The following is a 23,554-nucleotide window of genomic DNA, read 5'->3' on the forward strand; positions in this document are numbered from 1 at the left end:
TGGAACATCTGTCTTTGAAGGTTTTTGAGATTCAATCAGACAGAGCCACAGCTCATCAGATTTCATCTTGGTGGTAAACTGATGTTGAGGTTGAAGATGACCAGTATTTCTGCAGTGTTTAGGTATTTCACAAAATGGGCAGCTTAACACCTCTCTCACATGGTAAATGTATTACAAAGAGATATTCTGGAATTTATCAAGTCTGTGTAAGATCATCATGGTAGTAAAGATCTAAAATTGACTTTTCACTTTATAAGACTTTTGTAATTGAGCGTTATCAGACTCCCTACTTTCAGGGTATTGGCCCAAACAAATACTAGCTCTTGCTAAGTAAAGATTGTATGCTTCCTGCATGGCTGGATCATAGAATCATAGAACATGCTGAGTTGGAAGGGACCCCTAAGGTTCATTGAGTCCAGCTCCTGGCCCTCTGTGGGTCACTCCAAGAGTCACATCGTGTGCCTGAGAGCATTGTCCAAATGCTTCTTGAGTCTGTCAACGTTGGTGCTATGACCACTTCCCTGGCAAGCCTGTTCCAGGATTCAGCCACCCTCTGGGTGAAAAGCCTTTTCCTGATATCTAGCATAATCTCCCCTGACACAGCTTCAGGATATTTCCCCAAGTCTTATCACTGGCTACCAGAGAGCAGAGATCAATGTCAGATCAGATTCTGAGTTCATGTTATTGATCTTCTACTAATGCAGAAAAATGAATGAAAATGTTATCTTTCTGTAAATACCAAGATTTTGGTTTCGTGATGCCTTGGACTGTAACCAGTAAAGAAACTCATTAACCAGCCCAAAATAGACAATTGGAAAATCTAGTGTTATCATCAAACCTGAAAATTAAAAAAATAGAAGGTCTAAAAAGAATGTTGATTAGAGATTAAGTAATATTCAAATTTTATGTTTGAAGCAGTTGTTTTGGTTTTTTAGAGGAAAAGACTTCCTTTTGCCCATAGAAAACCAGAACTTGAATGGATTTTTTTGCTTAGCTTGGAGATAGGTTTTATCATGTCAACATTCATCTATTTCAGTCAGCAGCAGCTGTCAGACTGCAGCATCATGTTGACAGAAGCTGAGCTCCACTTCATCTATGTGTGAAGGCACTGGTGGTCAAGGAACAAACCTAAACCTTGTGAGTGCAGGGAATAGGTTTCTGTCCCTCTTATGTCTGGGAGGTTTCCAATACTGATGTGATGTGCAGAATAGGTAACAGTGTTGCTCAATGAATGTAATATTTGCAGGCATAAAGGTGGCCAATAAGAGCTGCTGTGAAATGTAAAAAAGAAGTAAGTTACAGGGCTACCTTTTTTTTTTTTTTTTTCCCCTCCCCTGAGCAGTGTATTTGGAAAAATTAAAGAACCTGGAAGGTATCATTTCTGTTTCTTCAAAATTCTCTTCAAAAAAAAAAAGCTCTTCAAGGATTAATAAGATCTGATACTCTTGTCTGTTTCTTTATGGAAGTGTGCTGGATAAATACCAATTCAAAGCATAATTTTTCCCCCCTCCTTCACATTAGAATGAAATTAAGACTTGGAAATATACATTTGAATATAATACAGATTTCAGACTTTCCTTTAACAGGTGTGACTTTATCACACAGAAAATATTATTAGTGGAGCTTAGCACCTTCACAGTTTTAATATTCTCTTGTTGCAGCCTCTTGAAACCAGATGGATGGTCTGTGTGCAAGTGAATGTATAATATACTAAGGAGACTGTGTTAATCTCGCCGATTTCCAGGACTAAAGAGGCCAGAAGGCAATAAATTCAGCAACCTAAAAACATAGTGTTCCTGAAGCTTCATTGTAGTATCTTACAAATATGATTTACACATGAGACTGGAACTACTTGTGTTGTGTACTCAAAAACCTAAATACATGTATTGATCTCTTTAGGTTGATTCTTTTACAATAGCGTTTCTTTATTTTAACATGGCCTTTTCAAATGTATTAATTTTATTTTTTTTATTAATGTGTTATTTTGCCCAGAAAAATGGCAAGTAGAATAAAACTTCTTTCTACTTTGTAAGTTCTTATTGTGTAGTTCATATGCAATCTTTATACATGACCAGTGTTGCTGTAAATATTTTGAACAACAATGGCTTTTTCTTTTCAGCATACAGGAATAAAGAGTAGGATTAGGGAATAGTCTCTTCTTGGGAAGTGAAGAGGTGAGGAGGGATAGTTGGTGTGACACTAGCTTTTAAGATCCAATGTGCTGAGTATGCAGTGAGACTGCATGTTCAGGAAGCTTTCTCACTGGGAATGTAACATCACATCATCCACAGTGGGTCAGAACAAAAGTCCATCAAACCTACTGTTCCATATTGGCCAACAGTGAGTAGATGTTGAGGGAGAATAAAAGCACAGGGTGTTCATGTAGGGGTGCCCTGCCAAAGTGCCTTCCCAGCCTCCAGCTCCCTCCTCTGCAGCTCAGGGGCTTGGAGCTAGAGGTGCTGCCTTTCTATTTAGACTGAGTAGAAGAAATAGGCCTGCTTGTCTGAAGAGCTCTTCTCAGTTACTGTAAAAACCAGACACAATAATGTTGTTTAGGTTTGAAATGTAGGTCTAAAGAAGAAAGCATATCATTCCGTGCTCTGCAATTACTGGGTAGCTATATGATCATGTGCGAATTTCCATACTGCCTGAGGTGCAATTCACACCTGTCTTTTTCAGGCACAGTGGAAAGAGATCATTGCATGTATTGAAGCTATCTTCTTTCTCTTTTTTTTTTTTTTTTTTTTTTTTTTTTTTTTTTTCTTTGGGGAGTCTCTTCAGGATCCTGTTACTGGTTTCAGTCTTTATGTGCTGCCAATTTTTGACCCCTATTCCATAGGCTCTCAAAAGGCTTCCTGTGTCTATATCCTGTCTGTCCCATGAATGGGATGTCCCCTTTACCTTTTGGGTTCTGGCTCTTGTTTTGTTTCAGCAGCCATGTTTCTTTGTGTACATTATGGGTGGCTTGTATCCCACTGTCTCCCCCAAAGACTGTGGTATCTGAGATTACTGTTTTTTCTGTGGGAGTCTTCACTGCTTGCCCAAGCAAGCCTGGTACAGCCTAAAAAGTCTCCACCACAAAATCCTGTGGATATAGCTCTTGTCTGCCATAGTGTGATAGTAGCTTGTGGAATGGCTTGGAGTATAAATGGGCTGTTCCATAATTTGTCATGTAGCCAAAGTTTGGGATACATGTGCTCAAATTATGGGTTTTGCTGATTTAACACAACCATTTTACCAAGCAGGTTGTTATCAGTTCCTTTCTAGCTGATGAAACACTAGACAGAGCCTGTCCAGAATGACATCTCTGTTCAAAGGGTTTGGAAATGAGGTGGAAATGGAGTAACCAAACATGAGTTTTTAAACAAGTACAGAAGAAACAAACTGAGACAAGAAAATAAAGCCCAGGTGGAAGTGTGTGATAAGATTAGTGGGCTAATCCTCCCTATGCTCATTTAGCTAGGAAAATGGACTCTGCTGTCTTGGTTTATTATTGCTTAAGGTTCTATTAAACACTGCTAACATTTTTGCTTTTTGGACAGATGCAAGCTGAAGGCAACATTTGTTTCCAGGCAGCAACAAACAATTAAAATATTCTGACTGTGTGCTCAGCTCTACCACATCTTACATACAGTTCTCTTCCAGTCTATTTTTCATGAAAGCTTGTAGAGTCCATTGATGTCTGGAATACTTGTGGGATTTTTGAACATGGTTGGATGTGTTGATCAAGGGTTAGCGTGATATGGACTGACATTTTAAGGGAGTATAGGAAATCAACTAAGGCTTTTCAGTACTGTGCTAATAAACTAGGTAACTGGAATTCTATCCTGTAGATGATGTATATGATATTTGGAAGACTGTGTATGCATGAAATAGTATTTACTATTGAGCTGAGGTGATTTCAGCTAGGAGCTAATTAATCATATACTCTTGTCTCATTGCATGTTGGCTGGAGAATTCTGAGAAAATAAACTATTACTAACAGTCTAAAAAGAGCAGGTAGCCTTACATATCCTTAAGAAATTAAAGTTGTTCCATGCTGAGCTAATGAGAGATGTCAACTCTTGCAGGAAACAATGGGCTCCTAGGGTGTTTTCATCAGCTTGGAGGCATTTTCATAGAACCTTAGATTAATAGAATATCCTGAACTCGAAGTAACCCGTAAGGATCATCAGCTCCTGCCCCTAGAATCCCACCCTAGAATTTGCCCCTAGAATCCCACCATGTGCTTGAGAGCATTATCCAAACACTTCATGAGTGCTGTCAGGCTGTGACCACTTCCCTGGGGAGCCTGTTCCAGTGCCAAGCCATACTCTGGGTTGAAGAGCCTTTTCCTAAATCTCCCCTGACACAACTTTGTGCCTCCCTGATCACCAGAGATAAGGGATCAGTTCTTGCCCCTGCCCTTCCCATCATGAGGAAGCTGCAGACTGCAGTAAGTTGTCCTCTCAGTCTCCTCCAGGCTGATCAAGCCGTGTGACCTCAGCCACTCTTCATATGGCTTCCCCTCATCCCATCACCATGGGTAGCCCAAAGTAAAAAGATGTGGTGGCCTGCCATGATCCCTATTAGCTGTTTTCTAGTGAGAAAGAGTGAGCCTGGAACTGCAGTAGAAGGAAGGGAAAGGGAGATGATGCTTACTCAGTAAAAGAGTTTTTCCTACTTAAAAACTCAAAGAAATGGGCAAGGCAGCGGGATAGCCAAAGACTAGATTTTAGTTCCTGCAGTGCTTGTGTCTGTTGTTCAGCGACTTTAATTTATAAAAGAGTTCTCAGAGTCAGGACCTGGGCTGTATGCTATTTCAGGACTTCCTTTTGGACTGTGAATGCTTCAGGCTGGAGAGGGCACCGTACTCTTTGGTTCATTTGAAATGAAAATTCAGCAAGGGCCAGAAAAGAGCTAAAGCCCTAGACAGCTGCCTAATTCTTAGCTTAGCCCAGCTCTGTTCAGAACCATTCCACTTCTGGGCTCTTGCACAGTCAAGGAAGGGTGCTTAGTTCAAGTGTGATGAGTGGGAACTGCTTGGTTCTGCTATCCCTGAGAGCCAGGGATAAATCCTTTTCTGCCTTTTGTACAGCAGTAGTGCTGTTGCCTGTGTCCCACTTTCTGGCAAGCTGCTGTTGCATAAAATGTATTATACTGTATTGCATAAAATGTGGGAACAATCACCAGCTTACTAACTTTTGCCATTATTTTAGGTAAGAATGGAGGCTGATTATTTATACTCTGGAAGCAATGTAAGGACCCATGTATGGCAGGCATGTATGGCAGGCTGTGAATCACAGTCTCTGCATTCTAGTCAAGCCCTTCAGTTTAGCAGGAAATCAGCTATAATCCTTTCTTCACTGCTTCCTGTTTGTTACTGTAGGTGATTCTACACCGGGTATTATAAGTCTAGCTCTTTGCCATGAATTGTTTGAGCCATGTCAGAGCCTGGGGATTCTCAGTCCTGTGAGATGAGCAGGAATATCTGGGTATGCTGGAAGAGTACTGCATTTAAGTGCAAAACTAGAGTCATGGCTGACTGAAAGGAGAATTACTGCATGTGTGGGAGGAGTTTAATTGCCTCTTTTAATTTGGGCAAGCTGCTTCTCCAGCATCTCCCTTTCTGGTTCCACCATTGGTCTTCCAAACTGTTTGGCTTCTTTCATGGTACAGGAGATAGGCAACTGTAGATTGGGTCCTCTTGAATGGAGTAGGACAAGGGCATATCTGCAAGAGGATTGGATTTGATTTTGTCTATGGGCTCTGTACTTTCTGCATCTCGCTTCTGAGAAAAGCATAAATACATGAGACCATTCCAAAACTTGGTCTCAGTTCATGGAAAGGAGATGTAATCAGAGCTGTGGCAAAACTATACCCCTGTGCAGCAGTCTTACTCCAGCAATCTTCTCCATCCTCATGCGTGCACTACAGTGCAGTGGAGGCAGTGTTATCTTTAGCAATGGTAATGGGAAAAATGTCATTTTGCTAGTCATCTTAGTTTCATGGTCTTAATACTTGTGAACTCATTTGTAGGGCCCAAACCCTTGAAAGAAAGTAATAAAATAAAAGATAAACTTTGGTGTTCTTACTAGTCCAAACCTAATTTTACTGGATTTTGAGTGTTGTGCTGTTTTTCAGTGTGACTACTGCTGAGCTGGTCCTTGCCTATTTCCGTACTGGAAACTAGATTTCACTTTTAATTTCCATGAGAAATGCACAGGGCGTGCCCTGCAATTGAATTCTAGCCTGTGGCTGCAGAAAGATAGATAAGACAGGCAGGTCCTAGTGAAGAGACCATTAAGTAAAATGGCCAGATGCTTTAGGTTTGTTGAAACCCAGAGCAAGAAGTGCTTGAGACCACTCAAACTTTGGAAAGGTGCCAAGTTCAGCAGCCATATAGTGAGGGAGTGCAGGAAGGGACTACTGGCATAAGTCATTTTGTACCTCCAGAAGATACTGTTCCAAGCTGCTTGAAAAGATGGGAAAATCATCACTCCTACAAGTGTTTGTCACTGATCATAGCTGGAATTGTGTTCTACAGTGTGGTTGATTTCCATAACTCCCAACAACTTAAGGGTCTAAGAGCAGCAATAAAAGAAAAAATAGGAAAAAGTAATATTAAATTTAAATTGTCCTGATATTCTGAAAAGCAGCAGAGCCTAATTAGTAAACACAAACACATTGGAGGCTGCTTTGTGAACACACCACAGCAGGCCTATGATTTAAATTTTAAGGACTTTAAATAGTTAAAAGTATGTAAGTATGTAAGTATGTAAGAACTAAAAGACTTATTTTCTTTATTTTAGGTGATACTGTCACTATTGGAGATGTGTCTTTTAAACTCAAAACGCCGAAGAACCCAGAACTTGTTCCACAGAATTACAGTAAGGATCTGCTTTCTCTTCGAATGAGTTTCAAGGCTTTATTCAAAAAAATTCTACTCACTCAATCACCTCACTGACTTTACTGAAATTATCTAAGAAATATATTTTGAATAGTCATGCAGTTTGGGGGAGGCTGTCTTTGCTTAGTTCATTACTGTATGTCTGGTTCAGCTGGCTGTTTAGGAATCTTAACTTTGAATATAACTTGTCCCACTGGTCAGTGGGACAGTAAGAGAATAATTTGTATGTTCAGAAGGGTCTTATCCAGGGATTACTTCTAGAAATGATCTGAAGTTGTTTGGTCATAAAACTGTGGCCATTTAGAATTATCATTCAGTTATGATACAATTATATGTCCTAGGACTTTGCAGATGTAAGGTGTTTTTCTACTGTGATGTTTAGTATTCCCAGATTATCACATAATTGTTGGCAGCAAGCATACAGATCTTTGCAATCCATCAAGTTAATGAGAAGTCAGTTGCATGGTCATGAAAGATGCTGTCAAATGGAAAATACACAGCCAATTATGCACATTAACAATGCACCCACATGTACCTAAAATTGATTCACATTATCTTTTGATACCTTATTACAGACTTATCACTGGTTTGCAGCCATCCTTATTTTCTGACTCTTCATGGAGAATACATGCTTCATGAGCTTTTCCTTTTGTACCATGGATCACAAGTGAATCATGTTTGCGTTGTGGCTTTTCTCAGTACACAGGCCAGATGTTTCCCAAGGATCCAAAATGATCAGCTGCCATTTGTTCAGTACTTTCACATGTAGGCTGCTGGATATCCAGAATGCAAGTTAAAAAACAGCCCCTAACAACTGATTTTTCCATTTGGATAAGTTTGCAGACCAAAGCCAAGCACATGTGGCATTCTGAAAGGGTATGCAAGTCTTACACTACTGTTTACACCAGGAAAAGCACTGAGAGCTCCCAGTGACTGTCATTGCACAATTCTATAGGTGGAAATTGGGTGTAATCATTGACTTCAAGTGGATTTACTTTGCATTTTGAATCAAGAAAAGTCCTGGGGTAGTGGTCGTTTTGTTTATTTTTTAGAAGGATGGCATTGGTAATATCAACAGTAGACTTCCCACTGCACAGCTGGCAATAAAAAGTTTGCATTGTTTTCTTAGGCAGTAGTGTTGCAGTTCATGAGATAGGCTTTAGGTGGTCCTGCTTGAGCAGGAAGGTTGGACAAACTGGCACCAAGAGGTCCCTTCTAACCTCAGCCATTCTGTGTTTCTATGATTCCCCATTTTGTAATAACTGAGGTAGTAGACCGTTAAAATTGACATGTTTAGATAATTGTTTCTTACCTCTATTTTGTCACACAACATTTTGTGTGAAATACTTTCCCTTGGAGACATATAGCAGAAATGCAGGATCATAGAACAGTTTTGGTTGGAAGGGGACCTTTAAAGGTAATTTAGTCCAACCCCCCCTGCAAAGAGCAGGGACATCCTCAGCTAGATCAAGTTATTGAAGGGGACAATATTAAAAGGAAGATTTTGTTTGCTTTGACTGTTTGACTGGTGTGAAATCTGCTAGTAGCCTGGTGGTCCAGATCACACATCTGCATCTGGACTGTGAGTTGCTGAAGTCTCATAACTCTGCAAGCATCACACTTTCTCTTACTTACCAGGTGATCTAAGGTACCAGAAATTCCCAGTGCCCTATGCCAACCCTTGTTACAGGGTAGCCCATGAGGAAAGGGTTTCTGTTTTAGACATAATGACACTTCCCATTCCTTCTGAGTTCCCTGGGAATGCAGCCAAACAGTTGAGAAATGTTGCACAGTATTATTACTTTTTACAGCTCCTTAAATAATAGATTTTTGCTTTTTACCCTTTATTTTGTAGGCCTCTTTTCTCATATTGATCATCAAGGACATCAGTTGTCTATGCTAATCTGTTTCACTTATTCTGTTAGATTGATTTGCTTTCTTGTTTTCTGTGCTGTGCCCAATGTATTAATTATAACAATGCTTTACCAGTCACTATTACATATTTTGTCCAACCTGCACTCTTCACCAAGTTAAATGTTAGTTCTAAGTTACTCTAACTGCATCACTTTTCAGTTCTTTGGATTGAGAATGTAAGAGAATTATGAAAGTGTTTGGTAGAATCAAAGGAGAGATTTTTCTATTTATTTACTATAAGAAGGAAAAAGTGGTTGAAAACTGATAGTGAAGGTTATTAAGGAACTGTACGGAATGAGATCTTAGCTAAAATTTGATACCAGGTAATAATAATGGTATTGTTACTAATATAAGTCTGATACCAAGTAACAGTAACATTTATTAGAACATATGTGTTATTAGTAGTCTTTTTTCTAATTTTTAATAATCATGACTGAAAGGAGCCTGTGTCATGCTCGGGATTCTGTTGTTCATCAGTAGTCATGTACTGAAAGAAGGCTTACTTAAGGTACAAAATTTTGCTTGTAAATGTAAGTATCAAATGAGTTAAAATTAAGTAAGGTAGAATACTAATATATTTCATAGCAGAAAATCTATTTCAAATACTTGAGTGCAGTTTCTTTGTATATTTAGACTTAGGAATTTTTTTTATCCCAAGTTCTTTGATTGTCTTACCATGAAGAACCAAGATATATTTGTGCAGTGAAGTAGATTGTATTGACTTCATGTTGATTATCATTTTGTTGTGAGATATTTAGAATGTATGTGCATTACTTAACATATATTTTTCTTCTTTTAAGAGTACTTGTCTTTTTGCTGGGTGAATGACTGCTGTAGATACAAGTTATTTTGGTGTAAACCAAATGGAAGTAATTGTATGTTTATACTCATTTATAAACTAAAATATCATATATTTGAAAATTTATTTTAGTAATTAATACTAAATTTAAGTGAAAAATGTACTTACCTGATTTCTTTTTCACTAAGACTAGAAATAATTGGATAATTTGCTTAAGTGGAAATATCCCTGAGAAGGTCTCTTACATTGTAATGTTTGTATTGGAGTAAGAACTAGTAGGAGGGAATTGAAGCAATTGCAGTTCATTTACTAGTAGTGCATATGATATTGTTTTCTAGCTATTTGTCTAAAGCAGAATGTTTCTGCCTTTGTTCTTCTGCCGGATAAGAACCATGTTAAAACATGATGATGTTGAAAGTTCATATCTATAATTTGCAGCAAATTTTAGGTATATTATAACATACTCTAAACTTAGCGTTGTTTTGTAGGCTTAAAAGTAGCCTTAAGAATATGAAAAAATCATAGCACAGTAAAGAATGTAAATGTATTACGTACCTACAAAACTTTTCATTTGTCATTTTGTCACATAATTGATACCAAAATATTTCTTTGTGGTAGCAAATTAGATTGATTTTAACTCCTTTATTGCACCTTATTACATTATGCAGAAATGGATAGGAAAGGTATTGCTGCTTGCCCTATGTTTCCATGTCTTTGCTTTTCAGGATTTTTCACAGGTCCCTAGCAAGTTCTCTATGAAATGCTCCATTCTGTGTGTTAATGTGAAATACTAATTTGTTTTGCTGTTGTTGGCAAATGGCTTTTTCTTGGAAGACAATAATTGAAGGTACATCAAATCGGGGTTCTTTTTGTAAGTGACAAGTAAAAATGAGTCATGCATGAGGGAATTTTATTAATGGGATTTCTGTCATAACTGTGTCTGACACATTTTAGAAAGAGGGCACTTATTTTTGCACTGCTTGTTCTTTTATCAGTAAAAATTAGCCCTACATTTTAAAGTCTCACCAGGTCTGAAAGCCTGTTTCTTTAATTATACTTTGGAGAAACTTTGTATGATGGCAAATCCACAATAGGACAGGAAAAGGGATGTTCTTTTGCAGCAGGGCTTTGCTGCTTTGTGAAGGTGCAAGTGCATTTGAGAGAGTTTACATGCAAATGCTTTGAATTGTGAAAGATTAATTTGAAACAGTGTCATTTTTGCCAGATGTCCTCAATCTGAGCATCCCCCCAGTGTGTGATCAGAAGTGACGTGTGTAATGAAGGTCTAAGTGATGAATTTTGTTAGTTTTTTTCAGTTGAAATCTATGAAACAGTAATTATTGCAAGAAATTAAAACAATATTTGTGCATGTAATAATCTCTATGTCCTCACAGGGTGGTATGTGCCACATAGTGAAGCTTGGACCGGTGTATGTTCAATTTTTCTCTATGTAGGCTCAGATTTTCACTGGAATGGATGCTTGTTCTTTTTTGTGTTAAATTTACATCTGAGTGTCAGGAGTGCAACACTTTCTAGACAGGTTGTATTGCAGGATGACTGTAATTTCATGCTAACAAACATTTCAGTCATTAAATTTCTGCATTTCTAGCCTCAGGGAAGGTGTCTGCAGTCAGAGATTGTGATTATTTCAACAATTTGAGTTTTCATGTAGGCTTCCAACTGTTCTGCTATGTCACCTCATCCAGAATCTGAAATAGTGGGCTTTTTGTCAGTAGAGCTCTGGACATTTTACATCATTATCCCAGTTTTGTCTGTACTGAGAGTGAGGCACAGGCATACATGGGGTCATGGAAACCTGCAGAGAAGGTCTGGATGGAGCTCAGGCAGTTGTCTGCACTGTTCTTTGTGCTTCAAAGCAAGGTCAGCTAAATCCAAACCACTCCTGAGAGGTGTTTGTTCTCCTTGTTCTTAAAATGTGCTTGTGATGTAGATTTCAGAGCTTCTCTGCACACTTTGCCCCAGTAATTAAGGATTCTTTTATGACGAAAGCTTGTCGGAATGCTTCATTTAAGAATTTTGGGCATACTTTTAGCTGCCAGGGGTTTATTCTATCTAGCATAACCTTGAAGCAGAGAACTTTTTTTCCTCATGGTGGTTCTGTCTTGCATATTGGAAAACAGTTATTTCTCTTCTATGCTCAATTCAAATATATTTTGATAATTTTTCTTGTTTTTTATCCTAGGTTCTCTCATACTTTTTGGTGCTCAAAAACAGACACACTGTGTCCCTCCCACTAGAGTCTGAGCTATGGATAACTGTTCTGATTATGTATTTTTCTGAGTAGTAGGTCCAGCTAGGAATAGTCTCATTTATTCCATGTTTGTGCCGCAGGGAGAAATTTAGTCTTTAGAATCCCATTCAGGGTTTCTTCCAGAAGCTATTTGGTTTTACATGTTTCCTTTATATTATGTTTTAATTTCTACTCACATGGAGAAATATGATTTATCTGTGTAGAACTAACACCTTCCTGTGAAGTAATCAACTCAGAGGAATTGATAAATGAGTTTATGCTCTCATCCAAGAAGTAACTTCCCCCTTTCTAAGCTCCTGCAAAAACTTGCAACTTGTTTCCTTAACACCGCAAGACCAAAAATTTTTGGAATGAAGAGTATTCCCATGAAAAATTTATGAGGAAAAATAGTATTCCAGTGAGAGCTGTCTGTGATGTAACCACATTATGAGACTGAAAACTCTTTGGGTTCTGTGCATCATCATAAAATGGGAAGAGCAGCAATGTTTTATTTGCTAAATGGCAACAGCTGAACACAGACCATATAGGAGTGCCTCTCCACCTTGGCCGTGCTGCCTCCTTTACCCTGTCCTGGGCAACTCACTCTCTTTCCTCATTGTCCCCCAGCCTGAAAAAACTGTGAAGTAAGTCTCAGTGAACTCATTTAAAAAGCAAAATAACAATTCCCTTTTTGAAATGTATTTATGTTTTTAGACAAAGACCACCTTCCTTGTCCCTTCTCCCTTAGCTGTGTTTCACGGCTGCTGCTCCCTGTGTTGGATGTACTGCACGCAGCCATGGACAGCTCCATCTGAATACCCCTCAATATTCAGATGGAAGGCACATCTTGTTCCTGTCATTAACTTTTATCTCTCCTGAAACCAAGAGTCATTTTTGGATTCTGAGCATGCCGTGAAGGGAAGATTCAGGGTATGCAGAGGTCTTTTCCTGCTGAAATTATGTATATTGATGTCTTCTAAGTGCTTGTTGGTTATTATGTGATTGACCAGTCATACAGGGACAGGACTTCTGCTGTGTTTTGTACTGCATCTAGAATAGGTATTCTTGGGAATTACACATCTCCTTCATTCTTATGGGATTTCTTCTGTAAATGGGACACAAAGACTTGCCAGCAGATACTGTCTGGTATCTCAAATGAATCTTATGGCTTCAGTGATTGTGCTAAGAATTCAAGTATGAGTGAACTGGAATATTTCCGAGGCTAGCATAGCCATTTCAGTCTTGGCTTTATCAACAGCTGATTTGTGGATCAAACAAGAACAGCTGCTGCATTTGCTTCAAAATCTATCTAAAACATTTTCTACTTTTTTTATTTGGGGATTTCTCTGCTCAACTTCAGCTGCTCACTTCACAGAATGTTTGTGCAGATTCTGCTAGGTGCTGTTCTACTTATCACTTATTACGAATCAATAGAATGCAGTTTCTTTTGCTGTCTGTCCTTGGTACACAGGAATAGCAAATTGTAACACCAACTACTCTCCTGCATGTGCCAGATGGTGTCTTAGAGAATACACTGCAGAGGCTTGCTATGCACCATTCTGCAGATTAGGAATATAGGACCTTCTATTTAACTGCTGCAAATCAGCAGAGTGCCACTAAACAGATTGTGCAATCCCAGTTTGCATTAGATGCTATCTGACTCATCAGGTAATTAATAAAAATTGCTGTAATATACTTGCTGATGCTTTCCTCAGTGAATTTGCCCTGTGTTCTAAATGTCATAGAAAATTATTAAAAGCCTTGCAATGCAAAGAACACAGTACAAGTAGTCTAAAATTATATAAATGATATACAAGATTCTGAGTATGTGCGTCTGTGCTTTTGAAAAGCATACTGTGCCTTGGAAACTCTGCAGCACAGACTGCACGTACAAGAAAATGTTACATTCTTCTAATTTTAAAAAGACAACTGGGCAGGTCAAGTAGGTTTAGTATCTGAACAATGTACAGCTATTACATGTTAGAAGTGAAGGAGCTGACAAGTGGAAGCTGCTCTCTTGACAGTTCACCTTAGGGAATGCTAGCTTGGAATTGTTGGCGTCATTTGTAACAGGCTTCCTTTGAGTGAGTTTGCAGATGTCAATGTGCTACTTTGTGATTGAAAACATGTATTATAATTGATCTACCTGTTGTCATTTGTGAGGAGCAAGATGTGAATGGGGAAGCTTTTTCTACGAAACGTATCAATAAGGAATTGTCTTTTGTGACCTTTTCTCAAAAAAAGCAGGAAATTCTCGGACAGTAAGTTGTATTTTTATATTGCTGTTGCAAAGTACATTTGGACTGTTTAAGCACAATGATGATAATATAAGCGTTCTTAGATTCCTTAAGGTTTTCATGGAGATCATGTTCTAAGATTTTACGGTTTTTTGAATGCTATACACTAGTGTTCTCTTTTACATGATAGTTTTTCTTGCAGATTCTGCTGAACATTCTAAAGTCCTGTAGCTATTTATGGTACTATTTTAAAGTGTGAACCAAGTTTTTTCTTGAGACCATCCTAAAAATGAAAAAGATTGCTACACATATTAATGAGAATTGTGCCAGAGGCATTTGTAGTCAGGCTGTGTCAAAGCTGGTTTTGCTGTGCTTCTAATTCATGAATTTTGACATGAAAGAGTTCCAAGCTTATTTTTCCACTGCAAGCAAAGTACTTTTTCTTTTGAGAGCAGCTATTGTAGAAATACACTGGAGGCAGGTACTTGGCTTCATCCAGATAGAAGTAATAGTGAATATGAGGTCTGCCCTAAAATTTTAATTGTACCTTGAAGATAATACTTTTTCTTTGTGTTATACTTTGCAAATTTCCATATCTGTCCAGAAGCAAAGTTTGGACACAGCCATGTGTGATCTATTACCCTTTATTTCCTAAAGAATATATCTAGTAGGAACTTCCCTAATTTCCTTGAAAATCTTGTCAAAAGGAGCATGTTATTCCCTGTGAGGAATTGATTTGCACTTGGCCAGCTGTGTATGGTACAATATGCATTGCTTTTGAACTACAGTACTTCAGCAAGGAAGAAGAAAACATTTTACATTAATATGATCTCACTGCACCATATATGAAAGGTAATCCTGGACACACTAATGACAGTTGTTCAGAAAACAAAACTAGACAATAAGGTAACCTGAAATGCTTGTTTACAATTAATCTGATAATCCTGGTGCATAGATTGCTCACCTGCATGTGAACACTGTTTCTGTTCACATTGGTAGTAAGGGTATTGTAAATTTCTCTGAAAGTAGATGATTTCAAATGGATTCTCTGAATACCAGACCAAAGACCAAAACCTTCAGTTAGTTTTTGTTAAAATTTTCCTTAATCTCCCTTATGCTTGAAAAATCTTCCTCGATTCTCACACAGTCATTTAATGCTGTTTCTATGATCTTGCAAAAATGGACTTTAATTCATGTTTTGAAAGATTCAGAAGTGAACTGAAACCCCTTCAGAACCGAGTGGTACTATTGCCTGCTGGCCTTAACTGTGACCTGCATATATTGTATCAGATGTGACACCAGGGCTTGTTTTTGTAAATGTTGCCTTCTAATTGCACCCAGTAATCACACTGAAAAAAGGTAAATAACCAAGTATTAGTTTGGAGATTTCATGGCCTCTTGCTTCTTTCTTACTGTACTTCAGCATCCCAGTCACTGCCCTTGAGCCTCCAGCTTCAAACATCATCATTGGTCTTGTCAGACTCTTCTGAAACAACCATACACAGACATGCATCCATAAATCTCCCTCTTGATTTGCTTGTTTGCCTTCTCCTCCTGCACAAGTGCTTTTTGCTTGTGGCTGAGAAAGAGCCAGGCTTTGCTGGGGGGTTATGTGAAGGACTTTTCTGGCAATGTATGGCAATGAGTGTGATGTATGGCTCCTTCAGTGTGCTGTTTCTGCATGATGCTTTCCAGTGCTGCCAACATTTGTATATATGTGGCAGAAGTTTTAGTTTAATTGTCATCAGGTTATTGATTTTTAAATTAATGCATATATTTCCTAATAGAACAGGTCTGCTTTGATTTGTGTTTTATTGTGATTTTGGAAGCTGTATGATATAAATGTAGTGATAGGGCAAAGTTTGTATTTCCTTGATAATTTAATTGTGTGGTTTATTGTGTCAAAAAATAAGCAAGAATGCAGTTGTCTTTTAAAAAAGTAACAAATTCATTTTGTCCCTGAACACTAATCTTAGTCTGGTGCCATCAGAGTCTTGGGGTTTCTTTGAGCTTCACAATTCACAGAAGCATTGGGATACAGGCTGGATAAATACTTTACAAATTATATTTTGTGAATACATTATGTAAATGTATAATGTATTTATATTGTATTAACTAATGCTGGAGAGTCCACTCAACATTGAGTAATAAAAACCAATCTTTATGTTGATCAGTTTAATGTGAAATAAAAATCTGCAGCCTTTTTTCTGGTTCATGTTGGTTGTGTTTTTGAAGGATGAAGCTGTGCACAGACAAATGCAATGGGTAAGACAGATGTATAAACTTTTATACATAAGTTAAGTGGTCTGATATAAACTCTGTGTGGAATTCTCTGCTTTTCAGCTGTCCAGATTAGGGCAATGCATCTTCGTGTATTTTAATTTTGCAGATAAGCTCAAAGAAAGTGTTGAATGGCCAGGTATCTAACACTTTCCAATATTTAATAACTTGTTCCTTTCTTTTTGTTTCATAGTGACAGAGTCTCTGGCCCAGTCTGTAGTCCACCATTTAAGATGGATAATGCAGAAAGATCTTCTTGGCCAAGATGTTTTTCTTATTGGGCCTCCTGGGCCTCTCCGGCGATCTATTGCCATGCAGTATCTGGTGAGTATGTTGCTTCAAGTGTGTTGGAGATATTATTATTAATGTCAGTCATTCTTATACTAGACAAATGGTAAAAGGTAGAAAAAGTCCTGGAAGGCAAGCTACTTAGGAAGTAAATAAGTTTTTTCATAAATTTGCTTTCCAAAGCTCAGTTTTTGTTATAGACAAATAAAGTACAGACATTTTAATACATATTTTTCTGCTTAAACTCCAGGGGAAATAAAAAGAGTTGGAAAACTGTGTTACCATATGCTGTCACAAATGGAGAAACAGTTTGTTCTCGGCATTATGTGTGTTAGAAGATTAAGATATCTGCCTAGTGCTGCAGACAACAAATCGTTTTTGCTTCATTACATAAAAAAAAAAGAGATGAAGGAAAGGATTTGAGAGAAAAGTGTTCTGAGTAACATTTTAGAACAGTTATTCTGAGTGTTTAGAAAGTAGATGCGTGTATGATCCTCTCTTGTAATGTGGGAAGGACGTGCCTACAGCCATCTGCATAAACCATAGCAGCTCCCTGTACAAAATTTCACGTTTAGAAAGTCAGTGCCCTTAAATGATCAGGAGGAGGGGGATGTCTGCCCCAAAAAGTGATGTGGGTAGGACTTGGTCTGCCATGAGCTCTTATCTGGGATCTGATTGAGCAGAGGGATCACAAAAGGAGGCTTATAAACAGTTAGTAAAGATAAAGTAAAGATCAAACATTCCTTTCAAAATCAAAATATTCTAATTCAAAGGCTAGCTCTCTGAGGTAAAGCATAGAGGAGAAAGCTGCTAGAACTTTGTAAAGGAGAGGAAAGGTTTTTTAATTCAGCAAACCAGATGTGCTACTTGACAGTTTGATGCATTCCTTAAAAAAAATGACAAGAGTTTGGTATAACCTGAAAAGAGGACTTGGGAAAACACCTGATATCCAGGCAGAGGATATAGATTGTGCCTTATTTATGCCACACACTGTATGCGCTTGAGACCTATTAGAAAGGTTGTAGTTTACTGGTTCAATGCCATGCCAAAAAATTATGTGAAGGCTGGTCTTTCCATGTGAGCTAATACATGCTGTGGTGCCTTGAGTGAAAATATATAAGCCTGGAAAACTTCTATTTGCTGTTTCTGAAAGCTACTATACATTCCTACACAAAGCTAATTGTTGAAAAACACTCTTCTTCCCCTTTTAATGAAAAGAAAGTGCAGCTGTATCTGCCCACAACATAAAGGAATTGGTGGATTTGTAACCCAATAGGCACTGCAAAATTGGAAAGGAAATAGTTTTAATTGGGTTTTATATATTTGCTTTATATTTTTCATACAACTGTAGTTGAAAGTTGCCTGTTAAGAGAGGTCTGCTAAATGAATGACATCTTTAATTGAGGAGTAAGGGCTAAGAGCATTTCATTATGAATCTGTTTCCTAGACAGAATACATGATAAACCAGATACTTAAGTAGCAGAAATATCTGTTAAAAATACTAAGGAATTGTTTCTATTCCTTTAAGATAGCAAATTCTAAGTATATCTCACACTGATGCAAAATAAGGAAAACAGTAACCTGAGGGTTCTTCTTTTATAAATAGTTTATAGTTATACAGATGCAGAGTGCATCTCATGACAGCCAAGGAGGAGAGGGTAAGTATAATATAGTTCATCAGTGTACTGACATAGCATGTGCGGGTAATAATCACAGCTGCATCACAGTATAAGTGTTACTGAACTGTGAGAGTTGAATGTTTCAATCTTTTACAGAAAACTTCTGATTTTTGTTTGTGATTTTTTAGATGCTGGCTCTTTTTCAGAGTCTGGAACCAGAAGATTAACCCACAGCATGTTACAGATGTTCAATGGAAAGAGTATATAGCTGGTTATTACGTTTTTAGAATAGGTTTGGGGAAAATAAAAGTTTATTGAGCAGAAATTCAAGCCATTTTGTTTGAGGCAGAACACTGTTAACATTTTAAAAATAAGAGATATTAGATTTTGTTCAGAGTTATTTCAGATCACTGTGCTGCTGCCTAGAACTTTTTTGTACAATTATACCATTAGGTGCATTCTTAAAGTTCAGTCACTTGGGTTATAGTGTTATTTTTGCAATAACTTTAGGCTGTTGTCCACAGGAGCTGACAAAGCGGGAGGTTGAATATATTGCACTGTCGAGGGACACGACAGAAACTGACCTCAAACAGCGACGAGAGATCCGAGATGGCAGTGCTTTTTATCTTGATCAGGCAAGTTGCAGTCACACACCACCTAGTTGTTATTCACAAGTAGTTTGAAGCAAGTCATGATTTATATTATGAAAAATCAGTATGTGGATTGACATGTTTCTAATCCAAGCAGAAAGTCTCTTGCACAATGATCTCATTATTATCATAAATGTTATCTTTACCCAAATCTAAAATTACTCTGTCTCTTAAGAGTACTACAGGGTTGATTTAGACAGACCATTTTTGATAAGAGTAAGATCCATTCTGTGCAAGATAAGCACTACCCTTGCTATTTCTCTTCCTCAACACTTGCAGCACATTAGAAGTATTCCTTAAATTAATCTTATAATCTAGTTTAATTGTAAAAGTGTCTAGTCCATGTGTTTTATGACTGCTCTGTATTGTGAAACCCAAGCACAGTAAAGGGTCACAATTGGGAGATTTGATTTGAAACCTCACAGCTGGTCTGGAATAATATCATGATTTAAACACTCCTGCCATCCATCTTGCCCCAGACCAGTAGTTTATTTAGCACAGCCATAGACTGACTGTGGTTAGGTAAGATTTCTCTTCATAAATTATCAGTGGAATGTTTCCTTTCTGACTGTGCAGGTAAAATACACATTTTATACAGACTTCATGTGAAATGTCTGTTTACTTAGATACCTAAAATTTTTACAGAAGTTAGATTTCTAGTTAGATAGGATGGGTGAGTTCCTGTATAAACTTAAAGGAGTTATGTAAAAGAATTTTCAGTTGATGATGCTATAGAGGTTAATATCACCATCATACAAGCATATGGAAAGCTTTGTTCTCTCTTTTAGAGAAACATATTTCCTTTCTTTTTTTTCCCCTTAAATTCCAAATGATCTCTTTCAGCTTCCAAACTTTCAAGAAACCTTTAAATAGCTTTTTTTGAAAACACAAAATGGCTTTCAGCAGTGGAAGATCATCAGAATGAAGAATTAACAGTTAGTCTAAATATATTTTAGTTACTTCTAGGACTTCAAATGAATTCCTGCTTACCTGGAAATGAGAGGATTGCACAATAGGGGATAATTTGAAGCACTGTACTATGTATTAGGGCTGTAAATGGCTTCTCAAATACCAGAGGATAAGGCTTTTGTGTAGCTTGTGGGATTAACTCATGGACTAATGTCAGCTCCACACCTCTCTGCTGTTATGGACAGTCTTATCCTCACACTAGCTACAGGATAGTCAAGGTAATTGACCCATGGTGTAAGAGCATTAGTTAACTAACATTTGTAAGAGCCACTGTATTGAGGACTGTGAGAAGCTCACCAAGATGTGAGATGGTCTGTTACCTCTGTATTTGTCTGTAGACTTTGATCCCAGTGTGAGACAGCTTCACTTTGTATAATCTATTTTGAGTCATCTCACTCCAGCATGAACACTCTGGGAAGATTTGCTTCTTAAAATCAAGGTCTAAGATGACCACCTTCCTCATTGAGTTAGAAATTTTCAGTTGAAAGGTTTTTGCCAAAATCCAGCAAAGTAGTACTTCAGACCAAGACTTTTCTTTAGCAAGATACCAAAGTACTAAAATCAGTCAGAAGCATTTGCGTCTTTCCTGAGCTCATGTTTTACTCATTGTATTTATAACTAATGTATGTTTAAGCTCTGAATGGAACTTAGAAAAATAAATACTTACTATTTTGGTGAACACTTTTAAAATACTGGGAACATGAAAGATGAATCATGAAACATGAATAGATAGTGATGTTGCAGCTGAAGTTTTCTCATCCTGCATTTTAGTTAAAGATGCATAAAATGTGATGCATAGTCATGTTTAAAACCATCATAGATCTAATTATTCCATTCTATTATTGAGCTATAAAGTTTTACAGATTACACTGGTGCCTGAATTTCAGTGAGTTCATGTAATGATTTTGAGGTTTGCAGGTGCTGTACTAATTCAGAGCATTACAGAAGCCAGACAGTACTCTTCTTTACAAACCATTGACTGAGAAAGGTATGGGTATGAAGCCTTACAAAGCATTCCCTAAGGACCTTGGATTGCTACAGCAGGCATAGCTGTAGAGAAGGTGAATTCGTGTGATGGACTGAAGACAGTAGACTCTGCCTTTTAGATTTTTGTACCATTTCCTTTCCTGTAGAATCTCATGCTTGCTCTTCATGTCACCCAAGAGAATACAGGAGAGCTTGCAAGTCTGGTTTCCAGAACATCATGTATCTGAATTCTACGGGTTCAATAAAACTTACTTGTTGTTTAAGATATAAGAGGCTCTTTGTAAGCAAGTCATAATATAATAATAATGTAGTTATTTTACACTTTGAATAATATACTGTAACAAAACCTGGCATCTTGTGACCAGAAAGAACTTTAATTTAGTGGATCATCAGGTTTGCAGACGCAGAAAGGTTTGCAAATTTGTCTCTGAGTGATTTTTAAGATGTTATAGTTGTTTATAGCTCCACTTTTAATAGTGACAGATTAAATGCTGTAAATTATTATCTCAGAGGTTTCAAAACATCTGCTATATTTTAATATGAAGTTGCAGATTGCAGTTACTTATTTAAAATATATTTGAGAGGTGGTTGTTTGGAAGCAGTTGTTGAAATTCCATATTGAAATATATATTGAAGGAGCAGCATATCAAATATTCTTGCTTATCAGCATTTCGTAGTACTGGAGTGAATCAAGTGGGTGAGTTGGAGTTACGTAGTTAGAAGAGTTATCTGATGAAGACTGAAAAAAAGGGGTTTATTTACCTCAGAAATAGATAATTAAATAAAGGTAAATATTGAATTGTCAAATTCACTGCCAATTAAAATAATGTAAAATAAAGAACTTAAGATGAGATAATGGTGAATTGTTTGTTTTGATTCATGTACTGACAACAGAAAATTCTGTTTTCTTGTCTTTACTTTGGGCCATTAATTTTGGCTTTCAGCTGTTAATTTACTGTTAAAATCCTCAAAAATGTCATTATTGCTGTTACTGAGCTAATTAGGTAACCTCTTGGTTTTATTCTCTAATTTGTTGCTTGGGTTAATTATATTTTATATCAAGTAATCAGTTAGAATTACTTTATATTGCATAAATATTCAAATGGCACCTTCAGATTTTACTTTTATTGATAGAAAAGCTTGTCTTGCAAATGAGTTTTCTGCTTCTATAACTGACAGTTAAGCTGTCAACTTCATTGAACCAGTAAGAAGATTCTAATAGCCTATTGTATTTCCAAAAATTAAGGAATTAGATTTGATTTTTTTGTCTTTTTTTTTCCATTTCTGATGTAGTTTTTATTTTGTGTGTACGGCTACATAAGTCACATCTCTGGTTTAAACTCTTATTACTACAGCCTCTTACATTAATAATTATTTAATATAATAGAATTTCTAAGGAAATCCTACATTAATTTAAGTGGCAGGTGAATTTGGGAGAGCAGCTAAGCCATTTTGTTAGTGCTTGAGAGATGTATTGCTCCAGGATTGTGTTGCACACCACATTGTCCAGAATGCCCATTTATGTTTACCCTTTATCTTTCAGCATGTGCATTAAATGAAGAAAGCTTCCCAAACACAAACCATATAATAAAGTGTACAGTCTTTTCTGCTCAAGACAAATTAAATGAGGCTGGAATAAGTAGAAAGATGTCATATGGTTATGTGCTGAAAACTTGAAAATACAATGTCGTGTTTTTGAAGATTTGCTGATTAAGCTGCATCCACTGAGTGTATATAAATTTATCTCTGTCATTTCTATCTGTACAAAATTAGACTGTTTTGCAGTGTCTTTGAAATATGTGAACATACTCATTTTAATACCATACTTTTACATCCCTAACTGTATCAGCATCATCAGTTATACAATGGTAAAATGTGAAATTAATTGTCGAGATACCAGAAGAATAATATTCTGACATGGCTTGAAACACTTCATGTAGTAAACAATCAAACACTGAGTGACAGAAATGACAGCTTAAACTATCCTGTCTGTAAAATGAACATAACATAAAATCCCCTGGAGTAGACTACCCAGACTTGAGTTTGGCTTCTTTTAATCAAAGCAGATTAGAAAGGGGATTATAAAATAAAACGTGAGATTAATTGAATGAAATTATAATTATGTTGGAGTGTGAAATTACAATATTTGATTGTGTGTGTGTATACACGTATGTATGCATGTGTATAAAAATAAAAAGTGTAGTCTGTAGAAAGAAGCGACAAACAATGCACTCCAGAAGTGTGGATGTTCCTATTAATTTTCTTATTTTCTCCAACACTGGAGACAAAGAGGGAAATATTAGGTAGAAATGAACAGTATTTGGATGAAATTAATCTTTGTTGATGTTGACATAGTATATCTTTTATCTAAACTAAAAATGCCTGTTAATGACCCCTATATGGTAGTCTCTTAACTTGTAGAACTGATTTTGGTATAATCATTTGCAGTACTTAATTCTTGCTTCTTAAAGTGTAATTTAATTGCATTTGTTAGGCTAGCAGCTCAGACTCTGGTATCTTATTTTGATGTACAGGGCATATAGATGAATATCAGTGATGCAATGTGAGGAATATTAGGGTCATGTATTTATAATTCCTTATAAAAAGTGTGAGATTCTTTTTTCTTATGTTTGTGTTTCTTACATGTATTTTCCACTTCCTTTTCAGCTGT

The 23,554-nt window shown here is 37.0% G+C and overlaps 1 protein-coding gene across 1 annotated transcript in view; it reads left to right on the plus strand.

Annotated features, from left to right (window-relative positions):
* The window catches only part of VWA8 (von Willebrand factor A domain containing 8), a 178,474-nt gene that overhangs the window by 5,089 nt on the left and 149,831 nt on the right, over nt 1–23,554 (plus strand). Inside the window, exons 2-4 of the mRNA XM_056484352.1 lie at nt 6,792–6,869; nt 16,564–16,694; nt 18,802–18,912. Coding sequence (XP_056340327.1) covers nt 6,792–6,869; nt 16,564–16,694; nt 18,802–18,912 — 320 coding nt within the window. The remainder of the gene's footprint in view (nt 1–6,791; nt 6,870–16,563; nt 16,695–18,801; nt 18,913–23,554) is intronic.

This window comes from Oenanthe melanoleuca, chromosome 1, assembly GCF_029582105.1.
Source record: "Oenanthe melanoleuca isolate GR-GAL-2019-014 chromosome 1, OMel1.0, whole genome shotgun sequence".
Classification (NCBI taxonomy): domain Eukaryota; kingdom Metazoa; phylum Chordata; class Aves; order Passeriformes; family Muscicapidae; genus Oenanthe; species Oenanthe melanoleuca.